General features: G+C 47.9%; 1 protein-coding gene across 1 annotated transcript in view; it reads right to left on the minus strand.

The window, feature by feature from the left end:
• Window positions 1-18,622: 18,622 nt before the first annotated feature.
• The window catches only part of RBPMS2 (RNA binding protein, mRNA processing factor 2), a 28,944-nt gene continuing 26,627 nt past the window's right edge, over window positions 18,623-20,939 (minus strand). The window contains exons 7-8 of the mRNA XM_080626632.1: window positions 20,524-20,593; window positions 18,623-20,278 (exon numbers count right to left, since the gene is read on the minus strand). Of these exons, the coding sequence (XP_080482758.1) occupies window positions 20,531-20,593 (63 nt within the window). The 3' untranslated portion in view covers window positions 18,623-20,278; window positions 20,524-20,530. The remainder of the gene's footprint in view (window positions 20,279-20,523; window positions 20,594-20,939) is intronic.

The raw sequence follows: 20,939 nt of genomic DNA on the forward strand, positions 1-20,939 counted from the left end.
TGGGGCTTGCCAAGAGGTGCACATTGGTAGCTGGAGAGCTTGCCACAAGGAGGCCTGAAGGCAGAGAGGAGACCCTGGACTGTGGTATCATGGAGACAGGGATGGTAGTGAGAAGCCATTTAGAACTTAGATAATGCATAAGGAAGTTACCAGGTTCTTCACAAAGGAATCAAGCTGTGTGGGAGATCCAGCTACTTCACACAGGGATCAGTACTCCAAGACAGGCTCTGGGTAATACGAGATTTTTGCACTTTGTCTCTCTTATGCTAGGTCATTCCCCAGGGTGTGTTTCCTGAAAGAGCATTTTTTAGCAGTAGCAGCACTGGGCTGGAGACAGTTGTTCGCTTTGTTTTGTAGCCATATCTAATTCATGACTACACCATCCATCACTAAGCTCAACGCCAGCAGTATGAAGGAATGCTATAGAAAACCCACAGGTCTTTAAACACATCTCAAATAACTAAGTGCTGTGACATGAATCATAAACCACACACCCTCACATGAGGAAACACACGGAAACAAACCCATCAAGTGCAGCAAGGAAGCTGGACACTAGTTTGTTGCCTTACCCCTCAAGGTTTGTTTGGGAAGTTAATAAAAAGGTGTTGACATTCTTTCTTTTTAAACAAGGTAACCTATTTACAATAAATTCAGCCACCCAGTGCTAGAAATGAATGCTAGATCTCATAAGGCATTGAATAACTTCCTCTTCTCCAAGAAGTGAGAGAGTGAAGCTCCTGATTCTGATGTGGATCCCACTTCTGACACATGTATGAGCAGGAGAGTAAGTATTGGCCCCAGTGGAATCTTGGCTCTTGGATAGTATTAATAGCCCATATGAGCAAAAGAGATTGAGACTTTAACAAAAGCAATTTAGGGTATCTGGGTAAATGTCCAGAGGGAATACATTGAGAGAAGAAGGAAGCTCTGTCTCCATAAGCAGAGGCGATGAATGCAAGTGGTCCATGTTGTGAACATCTGCAGGAACTTGGATGAAGCAGGAACATGGACAAGCTCCTGAAGGCCTTCTGGGTCCAGGGTAGATTGAACATAAGTAGGGTAGGATGCCACTGACATAAAAATCTACTCAGCAGAAGCCGTGCTTGGAGACTAAAACCCAAAGACAGATGGAAGACATGTTGTGAGTCCAGTGATAACCTGAGTACCTGCAGCATCCAGGTTTCTTACTCTGGCAGCACTAGATGCCTGGAGAGCTTTCCCAATGTCACCAAAAAGTCCTCAGACAGCACAGCAGTTCCTTCTTCAGTGGTCTTCCCAGAAACATGAGGAGCCTAGCAGTGAACTCCAGTAGGGTTTATATCTGTGTTTAATCTCATCCTGAGTACACAGAGGTGTGACATTCTTGTCCTCTTCTCTTCACAAAGAGTGAAAAGATTAACCAAACCAAATGTCACATGTGGTAACCATTGGGGTGGATTGTGGCAGTGCTAGTCTGTGCTCCGTCAGATGGATGTCAAGAGCAAAGAGCATCTCATGACACTTTTGCAGAAAGCACGAGATTGCTCTAAAATCAAACAAACACGGACAAACCCTGCTGCCACCTTATGTCCAACTGCTTGCTGCACAAAACTGGTTTGCAAAGCATCAGAAGGACTCTGAGAAACCTCTTACAGATTAGAACAGCAGGATCTGGGGCTAAACAAACTCTTGCTCTTGCTGGCCAAACTGCTGATGACTTGAGGAGTACCTCTGCCAATGGGAGGGAACAACCCAGACAGATCACAAAATCACTGCCCACCCTGAAATCTTTAGCCACAGAGGAGAAATGGTTCCCATTCTGACCCTCTCATGTATACTGTGCCCATTTATAAGCCTGGGACAGTATCCTAGGGACAGGAATGGCCTGTCCTACATAATTTTTGTGAAAGTTATGCATTGTTTCTGCCACCTTCTAGTACAAACACCTTATAAAAAAGTTGGCATTAGATGGAACAAAGCCAACATGTGAGAGTTCAGCAGCTTTTCAGCTCCGGAGGTGTGCAGAGAAGAATGTGGGAACATTAGGAACACCCCACCCCTTCAGATCTCACCCTTGGAGAAGTTCTTCCCCTTTCCAGCCCACCCCACCTGTCCTTCTTGCCAACCTCCTCTGGTCCTGAAAGGCCTCCTCCTCTTTTTCCTCTCTTTTGCCCCTTTGTAGTCTTGTACAAAGTCACAAGCAGCCCTGTTCCTTGCTGTCACCCACGCAATAAACATCTCTCCTTGCAGTCACCCCCTGCCTCATTCCCCACACCACCAGACTTCTCCCTTGGCTTGCCCTTTATGTTCCTCCTGGTCTTGTTGTCACCTACAGGCATTGGGCAGGTTTCCAGTCTCCCCTGCAAGAGGTGGAGAGTCCCTAGAGCTCAGTGTCTCCTGTAGACTCAGCATGGCTGAGGGCTACAAAAAACATCTGATGTTTCAGTCTTGGGTGGTTCTTTACTAGTCTGTAGGCACCATTGATCAAATTTTCTCCATCCAAGTGTCATTCAACAGTGTCGTTTTAAACAGTCTTGGAGTATCTCCATTTGCTGGAAACCACCATGATGAGATGTTCTGACATTCCTAGTGTTCCGCATTCTTCTCTGAAGGTGAGAAGCTACTGAACTCTCATGTATTCATTTCATTACGCATTTGTTCCATCTGATGTGGACTATTTTTGTGAGGTGTTTGTATTAGGAGGTAGAGGAGATTATGCATTACTTTTATGAAAGGTATGTAGGATTTGCATACTCACCCTTACACTGTGAGCAGCAGGAATGATCTGGAGCATCCTTTTTCGGCCAAATAACTAAGAGCTGGGTGTGGTTGAATGGCACATGGGGCTTGGCATGACCAGCCCACTGTCCATGTACAAATGGCATTCCTTCAGAAACGCAATGGAAATGAACCCACTGAAGGAGGAAGCTGAGCATGGAAAGCTGTCTTGAGTTGAGCTTGGAGAAAGCCTAGCACTAATGCTAGGAGTGGTCTGGAGCCCTTCGAGCCACAGGCTGGAGATGTTGGGCTGCAGGCTGGAATAAGAGGGAGCTCTCACCTGAAGACCAGTGGAGCTGCAACTGATGGGTGCTCAGCTTCTTTCAGCATGTCAGCTACTGACTCCCACAGTGACAGAAGACACTCATGGGCTGTGACTTACAGAATTATAGAATGATAGAATGGTTTGGGTTGGAAAGGACCTTAAGATCATCCAGTTCCAACTCCCTGCCGTAGGCAGGGACACCTTCCACTAGGTCATGTTGCCCAGCCTGTGCTTGAACACTGACAGGGATGGAGCATTTACCACTTCTTTGGGCAACCTGTGCCAGCACCTCACCACCCTCAGAGTAAAAAACTTCTTTATATCTAACCTGAACTCGCTCTGTTTAAGTTTGAACCCGTGATCACCTCTTGTCCTATTGCTACAGTCCCAGATGAAGAAAGAATCCCTGTCTTCTTTGCTGTTGCATGGTTGAATTGACCTGCACATACAGAGTGATACATCTTACTCTGATATTTGCTCTGGAGACCAGTCTTACAGTTTACTTGCGAGGCTTCTCCCAAACAACTCTCAGCAAATTGCTTGTTCTAATTTTTCACATCATGTTCCTTTCGGAAAGCAGTGACTGGTTGGCTCCTTCCCTAGAGAGCAGCTGAGTCCAGTTATGGACTCAGGAGTGATAAAGCCCAGGAGTGATAGACACAACAAGGAGATGGGAAACTGCATCTCCAGAAGAAACTGCAAGGAGCAGCAGGGAGCAGGCATTGGGATGGTGGAGAAAGACTAATGGCCTCACGCAGAATTGAACATAAAGCCACAGAGCTGACTAAACCAAAGTCTGGAAGCAGGGACTCTTGCAAGGACACAATGCTGGCAAAAACTTTTATAAACTTCTTGGGTTTTTTTGCCAACTTTGCTACTTTGAGTTGCTTTCCGTTGAAAAGTGCTGTGTTCTAATTTATACCTGGGTTTGTCTTTGTGGGGTGCTGGGTCCACGCCAAGGGTTTGGCTGACTCAGGGTCACAACATGTCCTGGCAAGAAGTTGAAGACTGGAGCTGAGGAAGACACAAGACGATGCCTTGAGAAATCCCATATAGGCTACATCAGACTTATTTGGTGGATCGGTGACACAGGACAGTGACTGCTCTTTTAACTCCTGGCAGATGGCCATCCCTTATATCCCTGGGCTAAGATGGAAAGTGGCCAGGAAGTGGTCAAGTCTGGCCCTAAATTGCAGGCCAATTAATTCATTGGTGTTCAGGATACTGAATACAGCCTGTTCATTCCCTTCTTCTTTCCAACATACCAATTGGCTTACACAGGAGATTTCAGCATTGACTCACTCCTGCATTTTCTTCTCTACCAAAGCAGTGATTGAGTTGGAAGTTGCTGGTCCCATTAGAGAAGCTGTGTTGTAATTCAGTGCTAAGCCGATCTCTTTCAAGCTCGTGCACTCCCTCAGCTGAGTCCATTGTTTCTGCTTACCACCATCACATCTGTGCGCCTGCCCTGGTTTCAACTAGGACAGAGTTAATTTTCTTTCTAGTAGCTGGTGCAGTGCTGTGTTCTGGCTTTAGTCTGAGAATAACACTGGTAACACACCAGTGGTTTGGTTGTTTCTCAGCAGCACTTACACTGATCAAAGACTTTTCAGTCTCATGCTCTGCCAGTGAGGAGGGGAGAAGGAAGCCAAGAGGGAGCAGAGAGAGGATACCTGACCCAAACTAGCTAAAGGGGTATTCCGTCCCACAGCACGTCATGCTCAGTATAGAAACTGGGGGCAGGTGGCTGAGAGCTGCCAGTTGCTGCTCAGGGATGGGTTGGGCATTTGTCAGTGGGCAGTGAGCAATTGTACTGTGCATCACTTGTTTTTCTCTCTCACACCTTCCTTTTCATTACAATTGCCATTACTGTTGTTATTGTTAGCAGTAGTGCTACTATTTCTATTGTATTTTACGTTATTTCCATTATTAAACCCTTCTTATCTCAACCCATGGGCTTTACCTTTTTTCTGTTCTCCTCCCTGTCCCACTGGAGGTCAGGATGGGGAAGTGGGTGAGTAGCTATGTGGCACTCAATTGTTGGCTGGGGTTAAACCATGACAGTCCTTTTTGGCACCCAACATGGGGCCTGAAGGCCATCTCAAATGTCAGATTTGTTATAAGTGGAGACCAGTGATGAGTGGCATTCCTCAGGGGCTGGTGTTGGGGCCGATCCTGTTCAACATCTTTGTTGGTGACATGGACAGTAGTATTGGGGGCAACTCCAGCACATTTGCTGATGGCACCAATCTATGTGATGTGGTTGACACATTGGAAGGAAGGGGTGGGATCCAGAGGGGTCTGGACAGGCTGGAGAGATGGGACCGTGCTAACCTCATGAAGTTCAACAAGGCCAAGCGTCCAATAAGGTCCTGCCCCTGGGTTGGGGCAATCCCTAGCAGAAACACAGGCTGGGGGAGACTGGATGGAGCAGCCCTGAGGAGAAGGACTTGGGGTGTTGGTCAGTGAGATGCTTCCCATGACTCGGCTTCAGTGTGCACTTGAGCTCAGAACAACCCTCCACGCCCTCCACCCCCTGTGTGCATGTAGGCTTTAACCTGCCAGAGGGGAGACTGAGATGAGCTCTTAGGCAGAAGCTCTTCCCTGTGAGGGTGCTGAGGCGCTGGCCCAGGGTGCCCAGAGAAGCTGTGGCTGCCCCATCCCTGGCAGTGTTCAAGGCCAGGTTGGACACAGGGGCTTGGAGCAAGCTGCTCTAGTGGAAGGGGTCCCTGCCCGTGGCAGGGGTTGGAGCTGGAGGAGCTTTAAGGTCACTTCCAACCTAAACCAGTCCATAGATCTATTATATTAGTTTAATACTTGCTGATCACAATCTTGATTTATTTGCTCTCAGAGTTGTTGCACGTGTTCTTAGAGTTGCATTATGTAGTACCTTACTTGCAGTACATGTTCCCTCTCATGGTGCTCATCATCACTGGGGCCTGGGCTAAGCTTATTGGTTTGATTATTTTTCAGTACAGGTTTATGATATGATAGAGTTGCTGGTTCTGACACTAACCTGGTATGTGTAACTCAGCGTTACTGTCACCTCTGTATTTTGGGAGCCATCTGTTGGGAACTATTATAATTACACATTTTACATTTTCTCAGAGACAATCTACGGAGGAAACATCTCTTTCTTCTCGGGAAACAACCTTCGGATGTTGAAACTGGCATGGTCCTATTGCTAGGAACCATCATGTTGCTGCATGTAGTTCAGATTTTGTTTAGAGTTAAGCAATTATTTGCAGCTACTCCAACTTCCATGACAGGCACTGTAGCTACTGCTACCCTGGTGAGAGATACTACAACTACTCAGACCCTGGCAATGGGTGATGCAGGTGAGCCAGAGGACCAACCCATGTTGGTATCAGATGCCCCCATACACAACAAGAAAAGGACACTGAAGACAGCTCATTTAGTGGAGGAGAACAAAGCAGAGCCATCAAAAGAACAGGAGGAAGAGGCAGAACAAGAGGTAACTTGTTCCCAATCTCTGAGTGAGCTGCAGGATATGTGAAAAGATTTCTGCCATCATCAAGTTGATTTTGGATGAAAATAGACAATGAATTTAATTGTATGATATAAATTGCTATTTAACACTGTATATTACTTGTATTGTTATGACACTTCTATGGTAGCTATATGCCATATCAAGGGTATTCAGTAAAAATAACACAGATTAATGAAGAATGAACTTTGATGAAACTGGACAGTGGTGATGTACTCAGAACTGGCTTCAGCATGCAACAGTCCAACACCACACACCATATTCCCTGCCCTGGAAGACTCTTGTGAGAGATGGAGCCCAAAGTCATCAACTACATGAACTTAATGGACTTTTATAGGGATGGTCCATAGACTAAGAGAATATATTTGTGTGTATAGAGCAAAAGACAGCAAGGGTGATGGTATGTGGGCCCTGGCATGACATAAATGATATGGAGTAAGGGGTAGATACTGTCCTGGTTTTGACTGGGATAGAGTTCATTTTTTTCCTAGTAGCTGGTGCAGTGCTGCGTTTGGGATTTAGTCTGAGAACAATGCTGACTGATAACACACCGATGTTTTAGTTGTTGCTCAGCAGCGCTCAGTCTGATCAGGGACTTTTCAGTCTCTCGTGCTGTGCTGTTGAGGAGGGACAAAAGAAGTCAAGAGAGAGCAGAGACACCTGACCTGAACTAGCCAAAGGGGTATTCCATCCCACAGCACATCACTATTATTGTTATTGTTACTGTAACTGTTATATTTTACTTTATTCCAATTATTAAACTGCTCTTATCTCAACCCAGGGTTTTACCTTTTCCCAATTTTCCTTTCCATCCCCCTGGGATGGGGCAGGGAGTGAATGAGCTGCTGTGTGGTACTTAGTGCCCAGGAAAGCAACCAGCAGCCAGCACCCATTTCTCACATCTGTATTGGTGGACAAAGCTGTTAAACAGCCTGAGCTGCTGGGTGTCTCTACCTGCTCACCACTTACTCTGCACCTTACTTTACAAAACAAACTTGACAGAGCATTTCCGCCCTTGCCTGCAGTTTACATCAACAGCCTATTTTGGCAGGGCTACATAATTCCTTCCCAAGACCTGCTCATTTCTGCAAACAAGTGTTCCCATGCTGGCTATGGCCATGTGAGCCAGCTGTGGGGGGAGAGGATTGATTTTTCTGCCCGTTTTGTCATTGGAGTTGTCAGGGTTTTTTCCAAAGCCTGGTTAAAAGCACAATTTGGTTCCTTTGAAGTGGCTATTTGCAAGTGGCTTTGCACAGCTAGCACTGCGCTAAGTAGCCTCAGAGGCAAGGAAAACCATTCCATTAAAAACTTTTAACTGCAATTAGCTCAACTCAGAAATCATCACTAATTTTCTTATTTTTAGATGCAAGCCTGCTTCTGTCAACTATACCTTTCTCTAAGAGGTGCTTTAGAACTGCACGAAAGCCATAATATATTGGTGGTAGAGAAAATGTAGCTTTAGATTTGAGTACAGTACGATTCAAATCTCAGTCCAGCCGAGCACATGACCACATTCAGCTGTCCTCCAAAGCTTTCGTGATCTTGGCAATGGCTCCTTCCATGCAGTAGTCTTGGCAGCTAACTTTAAAAGCCTACAGTGAGCCTCTGAAGGTATCATAGGTTGTGTTTTTCTAATGTTGCCCCAGTCCTCCCAGGAATCTGTTTGGTAAACAGCCTGTGTACCCATAGTGGGAGAAGATTTCAAGAGGGTGATAAAGATGACTTCACAGATGTCTGTTGCCACAGGACCTGGCATTAAATAGGACAAACCTGTGTTTTCTGCCCAAGACTTTAACAGAGGTTTTTATACACAGGTGGTTCTTGCCTGAGCCTTGGGCCAATTCTCTGGTTAACCGAGTTTGTGGTACCAACTTCTCCAACAAGACATCCTGCAGAATTAGTGTGAGTAGTACATGGGGAGACTCCATGTTCCTGGCACAGCCTGGAGCACTCCTGACACATATAACTCCTTGCTGAAGTCCATGTTGACATGGATATAACCAGGATTTTGTTTCTTAGCTGGGAAACAGCTGAAAGGGAAGGGAAACCATGTAGTTTTGGAGGAGCAAGGCCAGGAAAACCTCAGGATGCAAAAGGGTTGCTGAGTTGGAAGAAAATGGTTTCTCAGAGATGTGAATCAGCCCAGGGCCCTGCCTCATTGCTGGAATACTCCAAAAGACTTCAGCTGAAGAAGATGAGAGAATCCTAGTCTTGCTGCAGGCAGGGATGACTCAAGTGGAAAGGCATGGTGTGGCTCCATGGGTGGAGGAGGGTGCTCCCCTCCAAGAAGGCAGCAGAGGTATTTTTTGTTACTACTGTGAAGTAGGCTGAAGTTGCCTGTTGTTTTCATTGGATTGAAGCAGAAAGGTTGTTTTGAGACACTGAATGAGCAAGGCGGTGGCTGGGAGGCAGCACCAACCCAACAGGTATCTTCTGTTCCCCATCACTGGCCAAGCACACAGCTTCCATCAGGTTCCCACCTCCTCTCGTCCCTACAGCTCTTCTGAAACCTCCTGCTCCTCCCATTTAGCACTGTCAGCACTGGGATGAGCATCTCCTGGGCAGAGCTTTCACTCTGGTGCTTGAGCCTCACCCAGGAATGCTGGTTCTGCTCTGCTAGGGCAAGCAAGGAGCAGTGAGAGCAAGGCAAGGGACAGGACAGAATCATAGAATCATGGACTGGTTTGGGTTGAAGGGATTTTAAAGCTCATCCAGTTCCCACCCCCTGCCATGGGCAGGGAACCTTCCCCTAGACCAGGTTTCTCCAAGCCCAACTAACCTGGCACAACGCGCAGACTGACTTGCCTGCAGCAGTCTGCGTGTGCTCATCTGTGACAAGTGAAACCCAGTCCTTTAGTTTTGTAATTTTTTCACACCGGAAAATATCTGGAGTGGCCACTTGTGTGTAAGTCAAGCACGGCCCAGGTCCTGCGCGCTGTGCTTGACTCACCAGCTCGGCTCCTGCTCGAGGCCTTTGTGCACTTAGTAAGAGAAATTTTATTTAAACACATAATGGCACAGAGAGGTTTTTTTGCCCTAAAATGAGGACAATGCATTCTGTGTATTTGCTTTTACTTTTCTATATTCGTCTTCTTACAAGATTATTTTCAATGACCTTGTTTAGAACCAAATTGTCCCTGTAGCATTTCCCTACTAAAATACACGTTTTCCTGCACAACACTTGTAGCAAATCCTGGTTTAGGATCCTGCTGACTGTGCCGATTTGTCACAAATTTAGGATGATTTAGGATGTGTTGACTATGCCAGTTTGTTGTGAATCCTGATTTAGGATCTTGTCAACTGTGCAAATTTGTTGCAGGTGAGTTATTTAGGTTGCTTGAAGAATCACCATCAAAGGTATTAGGCAAAGTGGTTTTAATATGATGTCAAAATGAGACTTCAATGGCAACGTTCACTCTGTAACTTACTACATGAATGACACATACAAAGGAAAATCAAGTTAGAATCAAGTTTGAATGATTCACAGAGCCACCAGAGACACAAAAGGGTAAGGGAGACCCTCCCAGTGAGTCACTAGTTTTAGAGTGGACCCTCTTGTTTTCTAAGCTCCTGATGGAGCCTAGGTGTGGCTAGGTCCAATCTCAGTCTCAGCCTTGGACAACAGCTTATATCTAAAATAATTACCTCAAGGGATTTATTAGTATTAATTAAACATTCTGTCTGCAACTTACCGAGTAAGAGATCTCTCTGGTAAGGAAGGATCTCTTTGTCAGGTAAAGAATCTCAAACCTTGAGAGGCATCTCTGCTTACGGGGGCAGTCACCTGGAGCACAGTCTAGTTGCAACTTAGACCTTGAATTGGACTCATCCAAAGATCCGTCATTAGTAGCAAGGTCTCTCTCTGCCCCAAGGAGCAACCTTGAGAGGCATCCCAGCTGAAGAGGAGATCACCTCCATGCAGCCACGCTGCCAACCAGGGATTGCTCAGAAAAGGCTCACTTAGGCTTTTTTTATGGGATAAAGGGCTTGTAGTCAAATGGGAAAGGTATGCATGAGACTCCTTGTATTCACAACTTTCCTTGTTTCTTGATAAATGAGTCTTGGAAAAAAACATCTGTTATCTATGTGTTAATTTCATGATCAGTGTTCAAAGCTCATACACACTGATGCTCATTGTGTCCTCTTCATCGAGGACTGTAGTGATAGGACAAGCAGTAATGGGTTAAAACTGAAACAGAGGAAGTTCAGGTTAGATCTAAGGTAGAAGTTCTTCCCTGTGAGGGTGCTGAGGCGCTGGCACAGGGTGCCCAGAGAAGCTGTGGCTGCCCCATCCCTGGCAGTGTTCAAGGCCAGGTTGGACACAGGGGCTTGGAGCAAGCTGCTCCAGTGGAAGGGGTCCCTGCCCGTGGCAGGGGTTGGAACTGGATGAGCTTTAAGGTCTCTTCCAACCCAAACCAGTCTGGGGTTCTATGATTCTATATCATTCCACTCTTTTTTGGGTTTCTTAGAGGAATTCTTGGCCCAGATGCAGCTCAGGCCTTTACCTGCTTTGGAACCTGTACCAAACTACTGCTGGTTTGATTCAGGGGTCAAGTGCATCTGTTACAACCCTTTGTTGTTTGCTAGCCTGAGCTTTGCTCCTGATGGCCTCAGTTGCGCAAGCATCAATGCTGGTATAAAGTCCATGTTTGCTCTTCCCTAGGAAAAACATTTTCAGAACAATTTAAAACAGGTGACCATTTTCCCCTCAGAGTTAACGTATGTTTGAATAGTGACCAGAAATACCCACAGCAGCAGGAGATCCTAGAAAAAGAATAAAAGAGGGGAGTGCAGGTGACAGAGAGAATGGGTAAGGAAATCTGTCCAAAATCTATGAGAGGAGAAGTACGAAGGAAAGCGCACATAACAATAACAGCACTTTCAGAGGCTGGACATGAGTGTGTGCATTTCCCTAGCCCCATAACCTTCACAGACCAGGTTGGGTTTGCCCATGTTTACTCTAAGGCTCTGCTTTAAACAGGAATGGGTTTTCCATGGGTAAGTCAGGACACCTCAAGATACGTCTTTGTAAGTAGAAACTAAGATTGTTAAATGCTTTCTTGACATCAGTTGCATTTTTGAGGAGTATCTGCCATTGAGATCTGTTACCAAGTAAGAATCAGGCCACACACAGCTTGCTGGGTTGACATGGAGCTAGTTTCCCCTGATGGATTCCTCTCTTCTTTCTGGAGTGGTTTCACGATCGTCTTGTCCAGGGAAGCGCATGCATCCCTGTTCCAATATCTGAGGAATACAGATGTCTTCTCTCCGAGTATCTCTCCTGTATAACAGGCTCTGAAGATGATGTGCCTCACTATTCTTGGCAGTGGTCTGTCACTTGGGTTTTCTCCTGGGACTGTCCCAAAACACTGCCTCATGCCCAGCCTTGTCCATGCAAGAAGGTTATACTGGGAGAAAGAAACATGAATTTAAATGGAAGTAGTGGTAACAAAATTATTTTCCACAGGCCACTGTGGAAAGCATTAGATGTGGTGCCTCAGGGATATTTTTACCCTGAACATCTCAGCCCAACTCTTACCTTTCCCATCTTGACTTTGACTTTGGCCAGTTCCTCTCTGTCCTTTGGAGCTGCAAATACTTCAGATCTAACATTCATTCCCAGACTTTGTCCAGAAAGGAAAGCTCTGACTGTCACCACTCAGAAAAATGTGAGAAAACCCGTCTTGTTTTCTCTAGGGCTCACCCAACCCCATCCTCTGTGAGTGTCACCGGTGTTTGCTTCCAGTCTCTAGTCCAGGAGCCTTCCATGCAGCACAGCTTTAGTCTGATCCAATACACAAACACACACCTCTGGGAGATCAGCTTTCTCTTAAGCACAGTTTAGTTTCTTTAGACAGCCAAAGTTTACTTGCTGGCTTTGGATTCATGTGTGTGATTGCAATCATCTTTTTGAAGGATAAAAAGACTTCAAGAAACTCTTAGCTTCCAGTTTTCTTTTATGTAGTGCTTTTTTTAAGGGTAGGTGTTAGCACTTTCTTAATGCTTGAACACTAAGAAATGCTTAAACCCTCTGGAAAACATTGGCTGCATTCAGTGGGTATAATAAATTTAATCCCTAAAATAAGAGGTATGTTTTATTCTGAGCTGAAAAACTTACTGTTTTAAAAACCAAAAAGCTGTTGATCTGCATGTATGAAGTGATAAATAACTGAGTGTGGCCAGAGACCTGCAGGGCCATTTCAGGTTATCCCCTCTTCCATGTAATGTCCCCGTAAATTCATGGAATCATAGAATGGTTTGGGATGGAAAGAACCTTAAGATCATCCAGTTTCAATTCCCAAAACTGCAAGAATCAGAGGTCTGAAAGTTGAGGGAACCCTGGAGGTCTTGGTCCAAGTGTGCACTGAAGGTCTCCAAGGATGGACTTGCCCAGCAGCTTCACTGCTCTTAATGTGCTTTTTCCCCTTGTATCTGACTGGAATTCCTCTCCCATTCCCAAGGGGGGTGGTTAGTTGTTCCCCAGCCATGAGACCTCTCCATAAGAATGAAAAAATAATCATTTTAAACTGTTAAATCTTAAGAAAGGATTTTTAGCCTCAGTTAAATACTAAAATAGTTTTTAAGGCTCCACTACCAAAATGTTTTACATCTACTGCACGTAAGTTTTCCTGTATCTGTTTAATAAAGCCAAATCCATCACATGAATGCAGCATATCTTTCCCAAGAGATGCCCTTGGAACCTTTAATCTGTAACATGGGCAAATTTTTCGGAACCAGCTTTTTTTTGAGAAAAGAAATGCAGACAACAGGCCCAGCTGTCTCTGGGGTCCCAGGTAAGCTTATTTGATTATTTAAATAGTAACAAAAGAGTCAAAGGGCTCAGTTCAAGCCAAGAAAGGGTCATTTTAAGACACGTCAGTTGAAATCCAGTTGATGTGTTACAGAAAGATCCTGGCACAGGCAGGCTGATCCACAAAAGAGAAGCATTTCTCTCCAGTTCCCCCAAACTGCCCTAAAAGAGGCAACATACCTATAGGTGGCAACTTCCACGGAAAAGCAACATTTCCTACTGATTTGCAGCCCATGTCTAAATCCCTGCACCAGAGAGGTAACCCCCAAATAGGGGTATTTAATTAAACTTTAATCAAATTTTACCCTGTTTGGTCCCAGTCAGCATTTTGATGTGCTCAGGACACAACTTCAAGGGCTGGTTCAGAACAGGATAGGCATGACTTGTGGTCAGTGATTAGTCTGGGAATGCATGAAACAGAAACCAGCAGAAACCAGCCCCTGGGATTGGAGGTGCTCTTCTGAATTAACATCCCTGTAAAGACTGAGCTGCAGGGTGCAGGGTGGCGTTGGTGAGGCTGCATTTGTTTCTAGAGGAACAGCTTGCTATCAAGACATAAGTTTGTAGGTAAGACCAGCTAGCGTAGCTGGGGAACGGTAAACCATGACAGCTGCAGGAGCATTGCCAAACACTGTGCTTGTGGCAGCCAGAGCCTTTCTGAACCTGGGATCTATTTCTGAAAGCAGATGGCAGCTGGCAAAATGGCCAGGCAGCAATTCCCATTCCAAAGGTCTCAGCTGCTTTGTCTGTGAAGCCCTCACCATAACTGCTCCTCATCCATCCGAGAGATAAGATGAAAACCAATAGGTTTTTGTTGAGTGTTTTGGCCTCACAAAGTGATGGAGATCTGCAGGGGTGATCGGTTCCCAGCTTCCAGTCAGCTGCGACATCTTGGAAAGGAAGAACTATCCCAGGGACCCATTCCAGGTCCCACTGCTACTGCTCACCCCTGCGTTTTTAGGAAGTGGTCCTCCAGCACAGAAGCCATATCTCCTCGTGACAGTCAGGTCTGTGTTGGGAAAGCAGAAACGCTGGCTGCAGGTGACTGCAGGAAGGCAGGTGAAGGCACAAAGTTGCCTGCAGTGCAGGGGTGTCCTGCCAGGCTGCCTGTCAACCCACCAAGGGCCCTACTGAGTCAAGCACATGGAAGCAGTGCCAAGTGCTGTTGCCTTTGGCCAGCGATGGAACTTGTGGTTCAGATTGACTGCATCAGCAGAGCCTGTTCCAGAGGTAAGATACTAGGATAAAATGGTTGGCAGGAACCTTGTAAAATGCCACATGTGGGTTGCCACCAGTGCAGAGACCTCCTGGGAGCATCAGCAGGGATGACCCAGCCCCTGGCCCCTGGCAGGGAGAAGGTGGCAGCTACTTGGTCTGCCTGGGTCTGGGCAGCGATGATGCCTCTTGCTGGAGGAATCAGGGCATAATGCAGCTCAGGTTGAAACCAGGGACACTGTGGAGACAGCAGAGCTGATGACCTCTCCCAGCCATTTGAAAGGTTGAAACCCCTCTAAGCTTACTTGTTCCCTTCAGCTTTCTTTCCCAGAAGGCCATATGCACATCATGGCCACTGCTGCTGGTGCTGAGAACTCACAGTAACCTGAAAGTCAACAACAACCCTAAGATGTAAGTACTTTCTCCATGTAGGGCAACTCTTTACCACCTGTGGAGAAGCAGCATTAGTGCTTCTAGGTGCAACATTAGTGCACAGCCATCCAGACCTGTGTGCGCAGCTTTTCCAGTTCTGCCTTGGGAAAACATCCAGAAGAGCCAGTTGCAGGAGGACTTCCAGCACTTGTTACCAGTATCCATGATTTCCAAGCTGGAAACACCCAACAGTCACTAGCATTGGTCATGGCACCAGCTGCACCAGACGTTTGGCTTGGACATGTTGGCACAAGCTAGCACCCTCCTTTTGCCTGTTGAAATGCCTGTCCTGGGTGACATTTGGTCCCCAGGAGAGGTCCAGGAGTTCCTACTCATTTCTGCAGCCCAGAGGAGGATGAAAGGAGTGTGTCAACCACAATGAAGCCCACCAGGTGAAGCACACTCTGTCTGCCATGCCTGGAGAGCGTGGGAAATGAAGGGGAGGGAAGAGCTGTGGATTCCCATAGCAGGACAAACACCCTGGAGACTCCAATCAGTTTGCATCACAGGGGAAAAGCTGGGATTTCTCCTGCTTTGAGCACCACAGACCTTGGGAGCAGGACATTTGGGATGTCTTTGGAGATACTTCTAGTTTCTGGATGGAAACTCTAGGCTGGTGTTTTCCTGCTTTTTCTGTCCCAGGGGCCTGAGCTGCTACAGCTGTTTCCCTTCCTCTTGGTGCCCTGCCCACTGCTCTACAGTCCGTGCTGGGCTGAGATCTGCAAGTCCAGCGGTGGCTTCTGCTCCCTCAAGGCATCCGAGCTGGCTCAGTGCTTCCTCAGCTGATCTCCTAGTGCCATCTGCCGTCTGACCCAACACCGTCGTAGCGTGGTGGTGATGCCCTTGTCCATCCCCATCCTCAGCCTGCAAAACGAGCTGGGAGGGGCAGCGTGCTGCCAACTCAGGTGGCCCCCACTGCCCGGTGCTTAGTAAAGAGCTGAACGTGTCATTGCTGTGTCACCGCGTACACTGTTGTGCTTTCGTAGATTTTAGCTAAATGAGTAATCCTATAAACTGTGGATTGGGAGAGGCACCCGCAAGAGGAGATCTCCAGCCCCAGGGATTTCCCAGGCTCAGATGAACCAAGCCATGATTGAGTGGCAGATGACGGTCCCACCGCAGCCAGGCTGGGCTACAGACAGCCTCCCCCCAGCAAGCCCGCTGAGATTCACTGTGGTTTTGGGTAACAAAGCAATAGTGAGCAAAAAAGTAAAAAGGTTTTTTTCTGTTACTTCAGCACTGAGAAGTATTTGTGTCAAGACCCGACCCTGGCCCATGCCTGGGGGAAGAGGATGGTACAAGACAAAAATCTATGCATTTTTCTATGAAAAAAAAATCTGTTTTCTTCACTGTCCCAAACTGCAGCCTCCTGTTAAGCTCCCACAAGGGAGTGTCCTGCTTTCTCGTGCTCAGGTCTCGGATGCCACCTCCTGGCTTTCCCACTGTACTATGCATCTCATCAACACGCTGACACAGAGCAGGAGCACCTTTCCCATTGCACTATCAGATATAACGAAGCGATGTTAAGCCTTAGTGGTTCAAAGCAGCTTTTATTCTTTGCGGCTTGACCCAGTCTCATTTATTTTTGAATCAGGATGGAGGTAAACCCTCTAATCACCCTCCTGCCACCCGCCCGCGCTTAGGAGAGTCCAGGCTTTTGTGCAGAATCCCATCATGGCAGCACCTTGACTCCCAAAGTTCCTCTGGGCTGTGGCCCATCGCCTTGGCCCTGGCACATCTCACCTTTCACCAGATGTTATTGTGGAGGGTGTGTTTTGCTGCTAACGCCAGATGCAGCCTGGGTCTGGGGCTACTTGAGACATCTCCTCATAGCTGTGGCCACTGAGTCTGCCCAAACAGACAAACACTGGGAGGACATCAGTGATCGTTGAAACGGTCTTTAACCATGAAAGGCTTCAGCCTAAGCAAGGAGGGATGCCCTTGGGAAAGAAGATGTGACAGACACTTCTCCTTGCACTGCTGGAACAGACCAGCAGATGGAAGGTGTTGGGGTTTGCTGGAGCCATTTTGATCCTTTGCAGAAGCTGTTTGAGTTGCTCTTCAGTGCATTCGCTGTAGAAATGGGCTGAAGGTACCGGATCATGGAATCTGCACAACTGAGCTGCATCTGGGCACCCTTGATCATCAGCAGGACCATGAAGAGAGCATCCTGACCTCGGAGACTGTTGTGACCAGCAGGTCCCTGGATGAATGCAGGTGTTAAATGACCTACCTCCTTTCCTATATCTCTGGCTTCAGGTAGGGACTGAGTTTTGCATGTGGCCTGCCTGAAGACACCCTGGCCTGTGACGTATCTGATCAGCGCAGCTGTGCCAAGAAGCCTTTTTGCATCAGAACAGCAGGATTTTCTATTTCCAAAGTGCTCCTGGGCCACAGGCCATGCCAGAGCACAGTGCTTTAGGGAGAGAAAGGTTCAAATGCTCCCACGTGGATTTATCCTTTTGTCCCACCTTCAAAATGAGACAAAGAAAAGGGGAATTTCCAGTAAAATGTAAAATTAAAATGTGGCAAAACCAGACTTTTCCCTTATTTGTGCTTCTTCCAGCCCTGATGCCCAGAGCATCCCACAAGTGAAAGCAGAGGGCAGGGGCGGTGGGGGCAGGGGCATTGCACCCACACACGAGCAGGCACGGACACAGGCAGCAAGCACACACGTGTGCACACGCCTGCGCCAGGCGTGCACCGGCCACGGAGGGGACGCTTGGGGACTCTCAGCACAGACGTGACCTACTTTAGCTCCGAGGCGAGCCACGTTTTGCAGGCCCGAGTAAAAGCTTAATAGAGCCAGGCATGAATTATTGACGGCCTGGGCATGTTAATGCACGGACTAACGGTGCTTTTCTGTAGCAAAAAAGTCTCCTCTATAATTTAAAGCCTCTCACGCTCCCATCACCGGCCCCCTGCGCTCTCTGGGGTGTTTCCGCTTAGGTGAGCAGAGCAGTGAGATGTGGATAGACCCAGCAGGGGAGAGCCGGCCCGGTAGGAGCTGGGATTTGGGCAGGAGCCGGGATGAGGGTGGAAGCCAGGATGCAGGCGGGAGTCGGGATGAAGGCAAGAGCGGAGATGTGGGCAGGAGCCGGGGTGAGAGCAGGAGCGGGATGTGGGCAGGAGCCAGGGTGAGGGCAGGAGCAGGAGGCAGCTTTGCCTGAGCCACAGGCAGGGGGATCCCGTGGGAAGGGGCTGGCAGCACTGCTCTGGCAGCCTCGCAGCGAGTCACTTCCCGGAGCAGCAGCGCTCCGCGGAGCCCATTCCCAGGCGCGGGGGCCACTGGGGCTATTTTTGGACCTGCCTTTTGCTGCTCCCGGGTGTTTTATTTTCGCTCGCTGCTCCTCGCCTTCGAGCAGCGCTGCCCTCACAGCCCCGGGAGAAAGGGAAGCACCGGTCCCTGGGGCGGGAACCTGTGCGGGGGGGATTTAGGAGCATCACAAGGCAGGGACAAGCTGAGCTGCAGGAACCCCTTCGGCACAGCAGGGAGACCGCCCCAGGACATCTCCCAGGACAACCACCCCCTGCCCCAGGGGTGCCATTCCCACAGCGCTTTCAGCAGGTACAGATAAGGCTACAAGAAGACATCGTCAGCCCTGGCCGGGGCGCCCTGCACCGGAGGAGGAGCCGGGCGATGCTGCAGCTCCAGAGGACGTTTGCCTTCTATGGACATCTCTCCTCGCTGCACCGCTGGCACGGAGGAGAGGCCTCAGCCTCCACAGGCACTGGGAAGGGAAACAAGCACACCCCAAAAAGGCTCACCGAGGCCTCCAGCAGCACTCAGCCTCAACAGCCCCTTTAACACATGGTAGCAGGCAAGGACTCGCCCTGCTCCGATAGGGACAAGATGCCCCAACCCCAGTCACGGCGTGCAGCAGCATCCCAGAGCAGCCTGTATCCTTGTGGGCAGGGCTGGGGCCACAGGCATGGAGGGGAAGGGGTGTGAGTACCAGCAATCCTGAAGCAGCCCCAGAAGAAAACACAAAAGACCACAGAAAGAGTCACAGCAGCCTCTGGGGATATATTTTTGTCTTTTTTTTGTTTTGTTTTTTTTTTTTTTTTTTTTTTTGCATTTCATATATTATCCAGTTTCACATTCTCATAGGATCAGCAATTATATAGCAACTTATTCTCAACTCATTTAATACAAGCGAGACAGCCATGGTCATATAATACTGAAAGCACTTCAATACCAAGCAATAAGATGCTAGAACAAAAATTGCACAAGTTCTGGTTTACTATGCCTGACTGAATCATTGGTACAGAAGACAACCCTTCTCTTTCAAGCTTTGAACTAAACATTAACTTATCTTACAGGATTACAATTTCTCTTTAATAATAATAATAATTAATTGCACACAAACACACAAAAAATTCTTTATGATGCATAAATATTTCCTTATTACACATGGTACAAAAATACTCGTACTTCTTTTTTTGTTCGGTATTCCCATAAGGATGGCTGATGTTTGGCAGGACTGGATGCTCTCCAATCAGAAGGATGTGGAAAACAAAAAACCCAAAAAAAAAAAGAAAGAGTTTAGATCTTTTACAGCTGTTCTATAGATAGAAATTTGAGGAAGAAAAAAGCTAATAGAATAACCCTGACTTTGAGAGCAGAGGAGAACGGCTGAGAACAGAAACCCAGTGCATTGTACTTGGAAAAAACCAAAACAAAACAAGGAAAAAAAAACAACGGAGCATTTCTCAAATTTTTCTGGGCGTACTGGGAAGGGGAGGGCAGAGGTGGGAGAAGGGGTGAGACAAGGACAGTTTAGTATTTCTCAAAGCCCAGTCTTCACCGAAGCAAGATGAAAACGTTGATGGGTCAATCTGCTGGGCCAAGACCTGTTGCTAACGGTTACACAAACGCTAGAACAAACAAACTTACACTCACACATACACAAGTTAAGTGTTTTAATTCATGCCAGAAAACATGCAAAACCCATTGCCTTTCATTCCCTTCAGCTGAGCCACTGGGACAGGGCGAGCCCGGGGAAGCCCAGGACAGAGACCCCCGGGCTGGGCTTCGGCACAGCCGCACTGCGAAGCTCAGCCAGGGAGGATGGCCTGGGGAGGGAGGGAGGGAGGGAGGGAGGGGTGGAGGCGGCGCATAGCCCATGGTGGCTTCACAGTCCAGGGATGGGGGATGCTGGCAGCCCCTGGGGAGCGCGCCGGGGCTGGGTGCCTTGTCACCAAACCAAACCGAGAGGAGTTTGAGTGATCATCCCTGGCACATCGCTCCGGAGAGGCAGGGAGGAGGAACACAAGCTGAGGAGAGACGCTGCAGGAAAGGAGCAGCAGTGAGCAGGGCTGGCTGGATCTGCTCCCAAAACAGCACCCACAGCCCCTTCTCCACCCTCGGACTTGGGGCACAAGGGTGGATTTGGCTGCATCATCCGTCACTATTAACACAACCACACTGGGTTGATGTGGGGGGCTGGGCCCAAGCTCCTATCCCTCCTCCCCACAGGAGCCCAAGGGATGAACAAGGCAAGCACCTGGCTCCAAGAGCCATCAATTACTTACTAACGAACTAACAAAACTGACGAGACTTCCATCCTTGCTGGGTAGCTTCAGAGGGAGGATACCAGCGCATCTGGAAAAGAAAGCCATGCCAGAGGTCCATGATTCAGGATTATCTCAGCCAGAGCCCAAACCACCAGCTCCTTCAGGCCATGTACAAATTCCACTAAGTTACAGATGTCTCCAGCATGGAAAATGAGGCTCCAGGGTGAGTCACAAATGCTACCTGTGTAGCATCCCAACCTGGGGCTGCACTGTGCCAGCCCTACACTGGCCAGCTCCAATGGCTCATGCAAGGACAGGCCCAGGCTCACCAGGCACTGGGACCTGGCCAGGTCCTCCCCTAAGGAGCACAGCAGGGTCCCATACATCTCAACTACTGTCTGCCTATTGGCATAACCAGAAGACAGCCACCAAGT

Source organism: Psittacula echo (genome assembly GCF_963264785.1).
Source record: "Psittacula echo genome assembly, chromosome: 10".
In the NCBI taxonomy this organism is placed as follows: Eukaryota; Metazoa; Chordata; class Aves; order Psittaciformes; family Psittacidae; genus Psittacula; species Psittacula echo.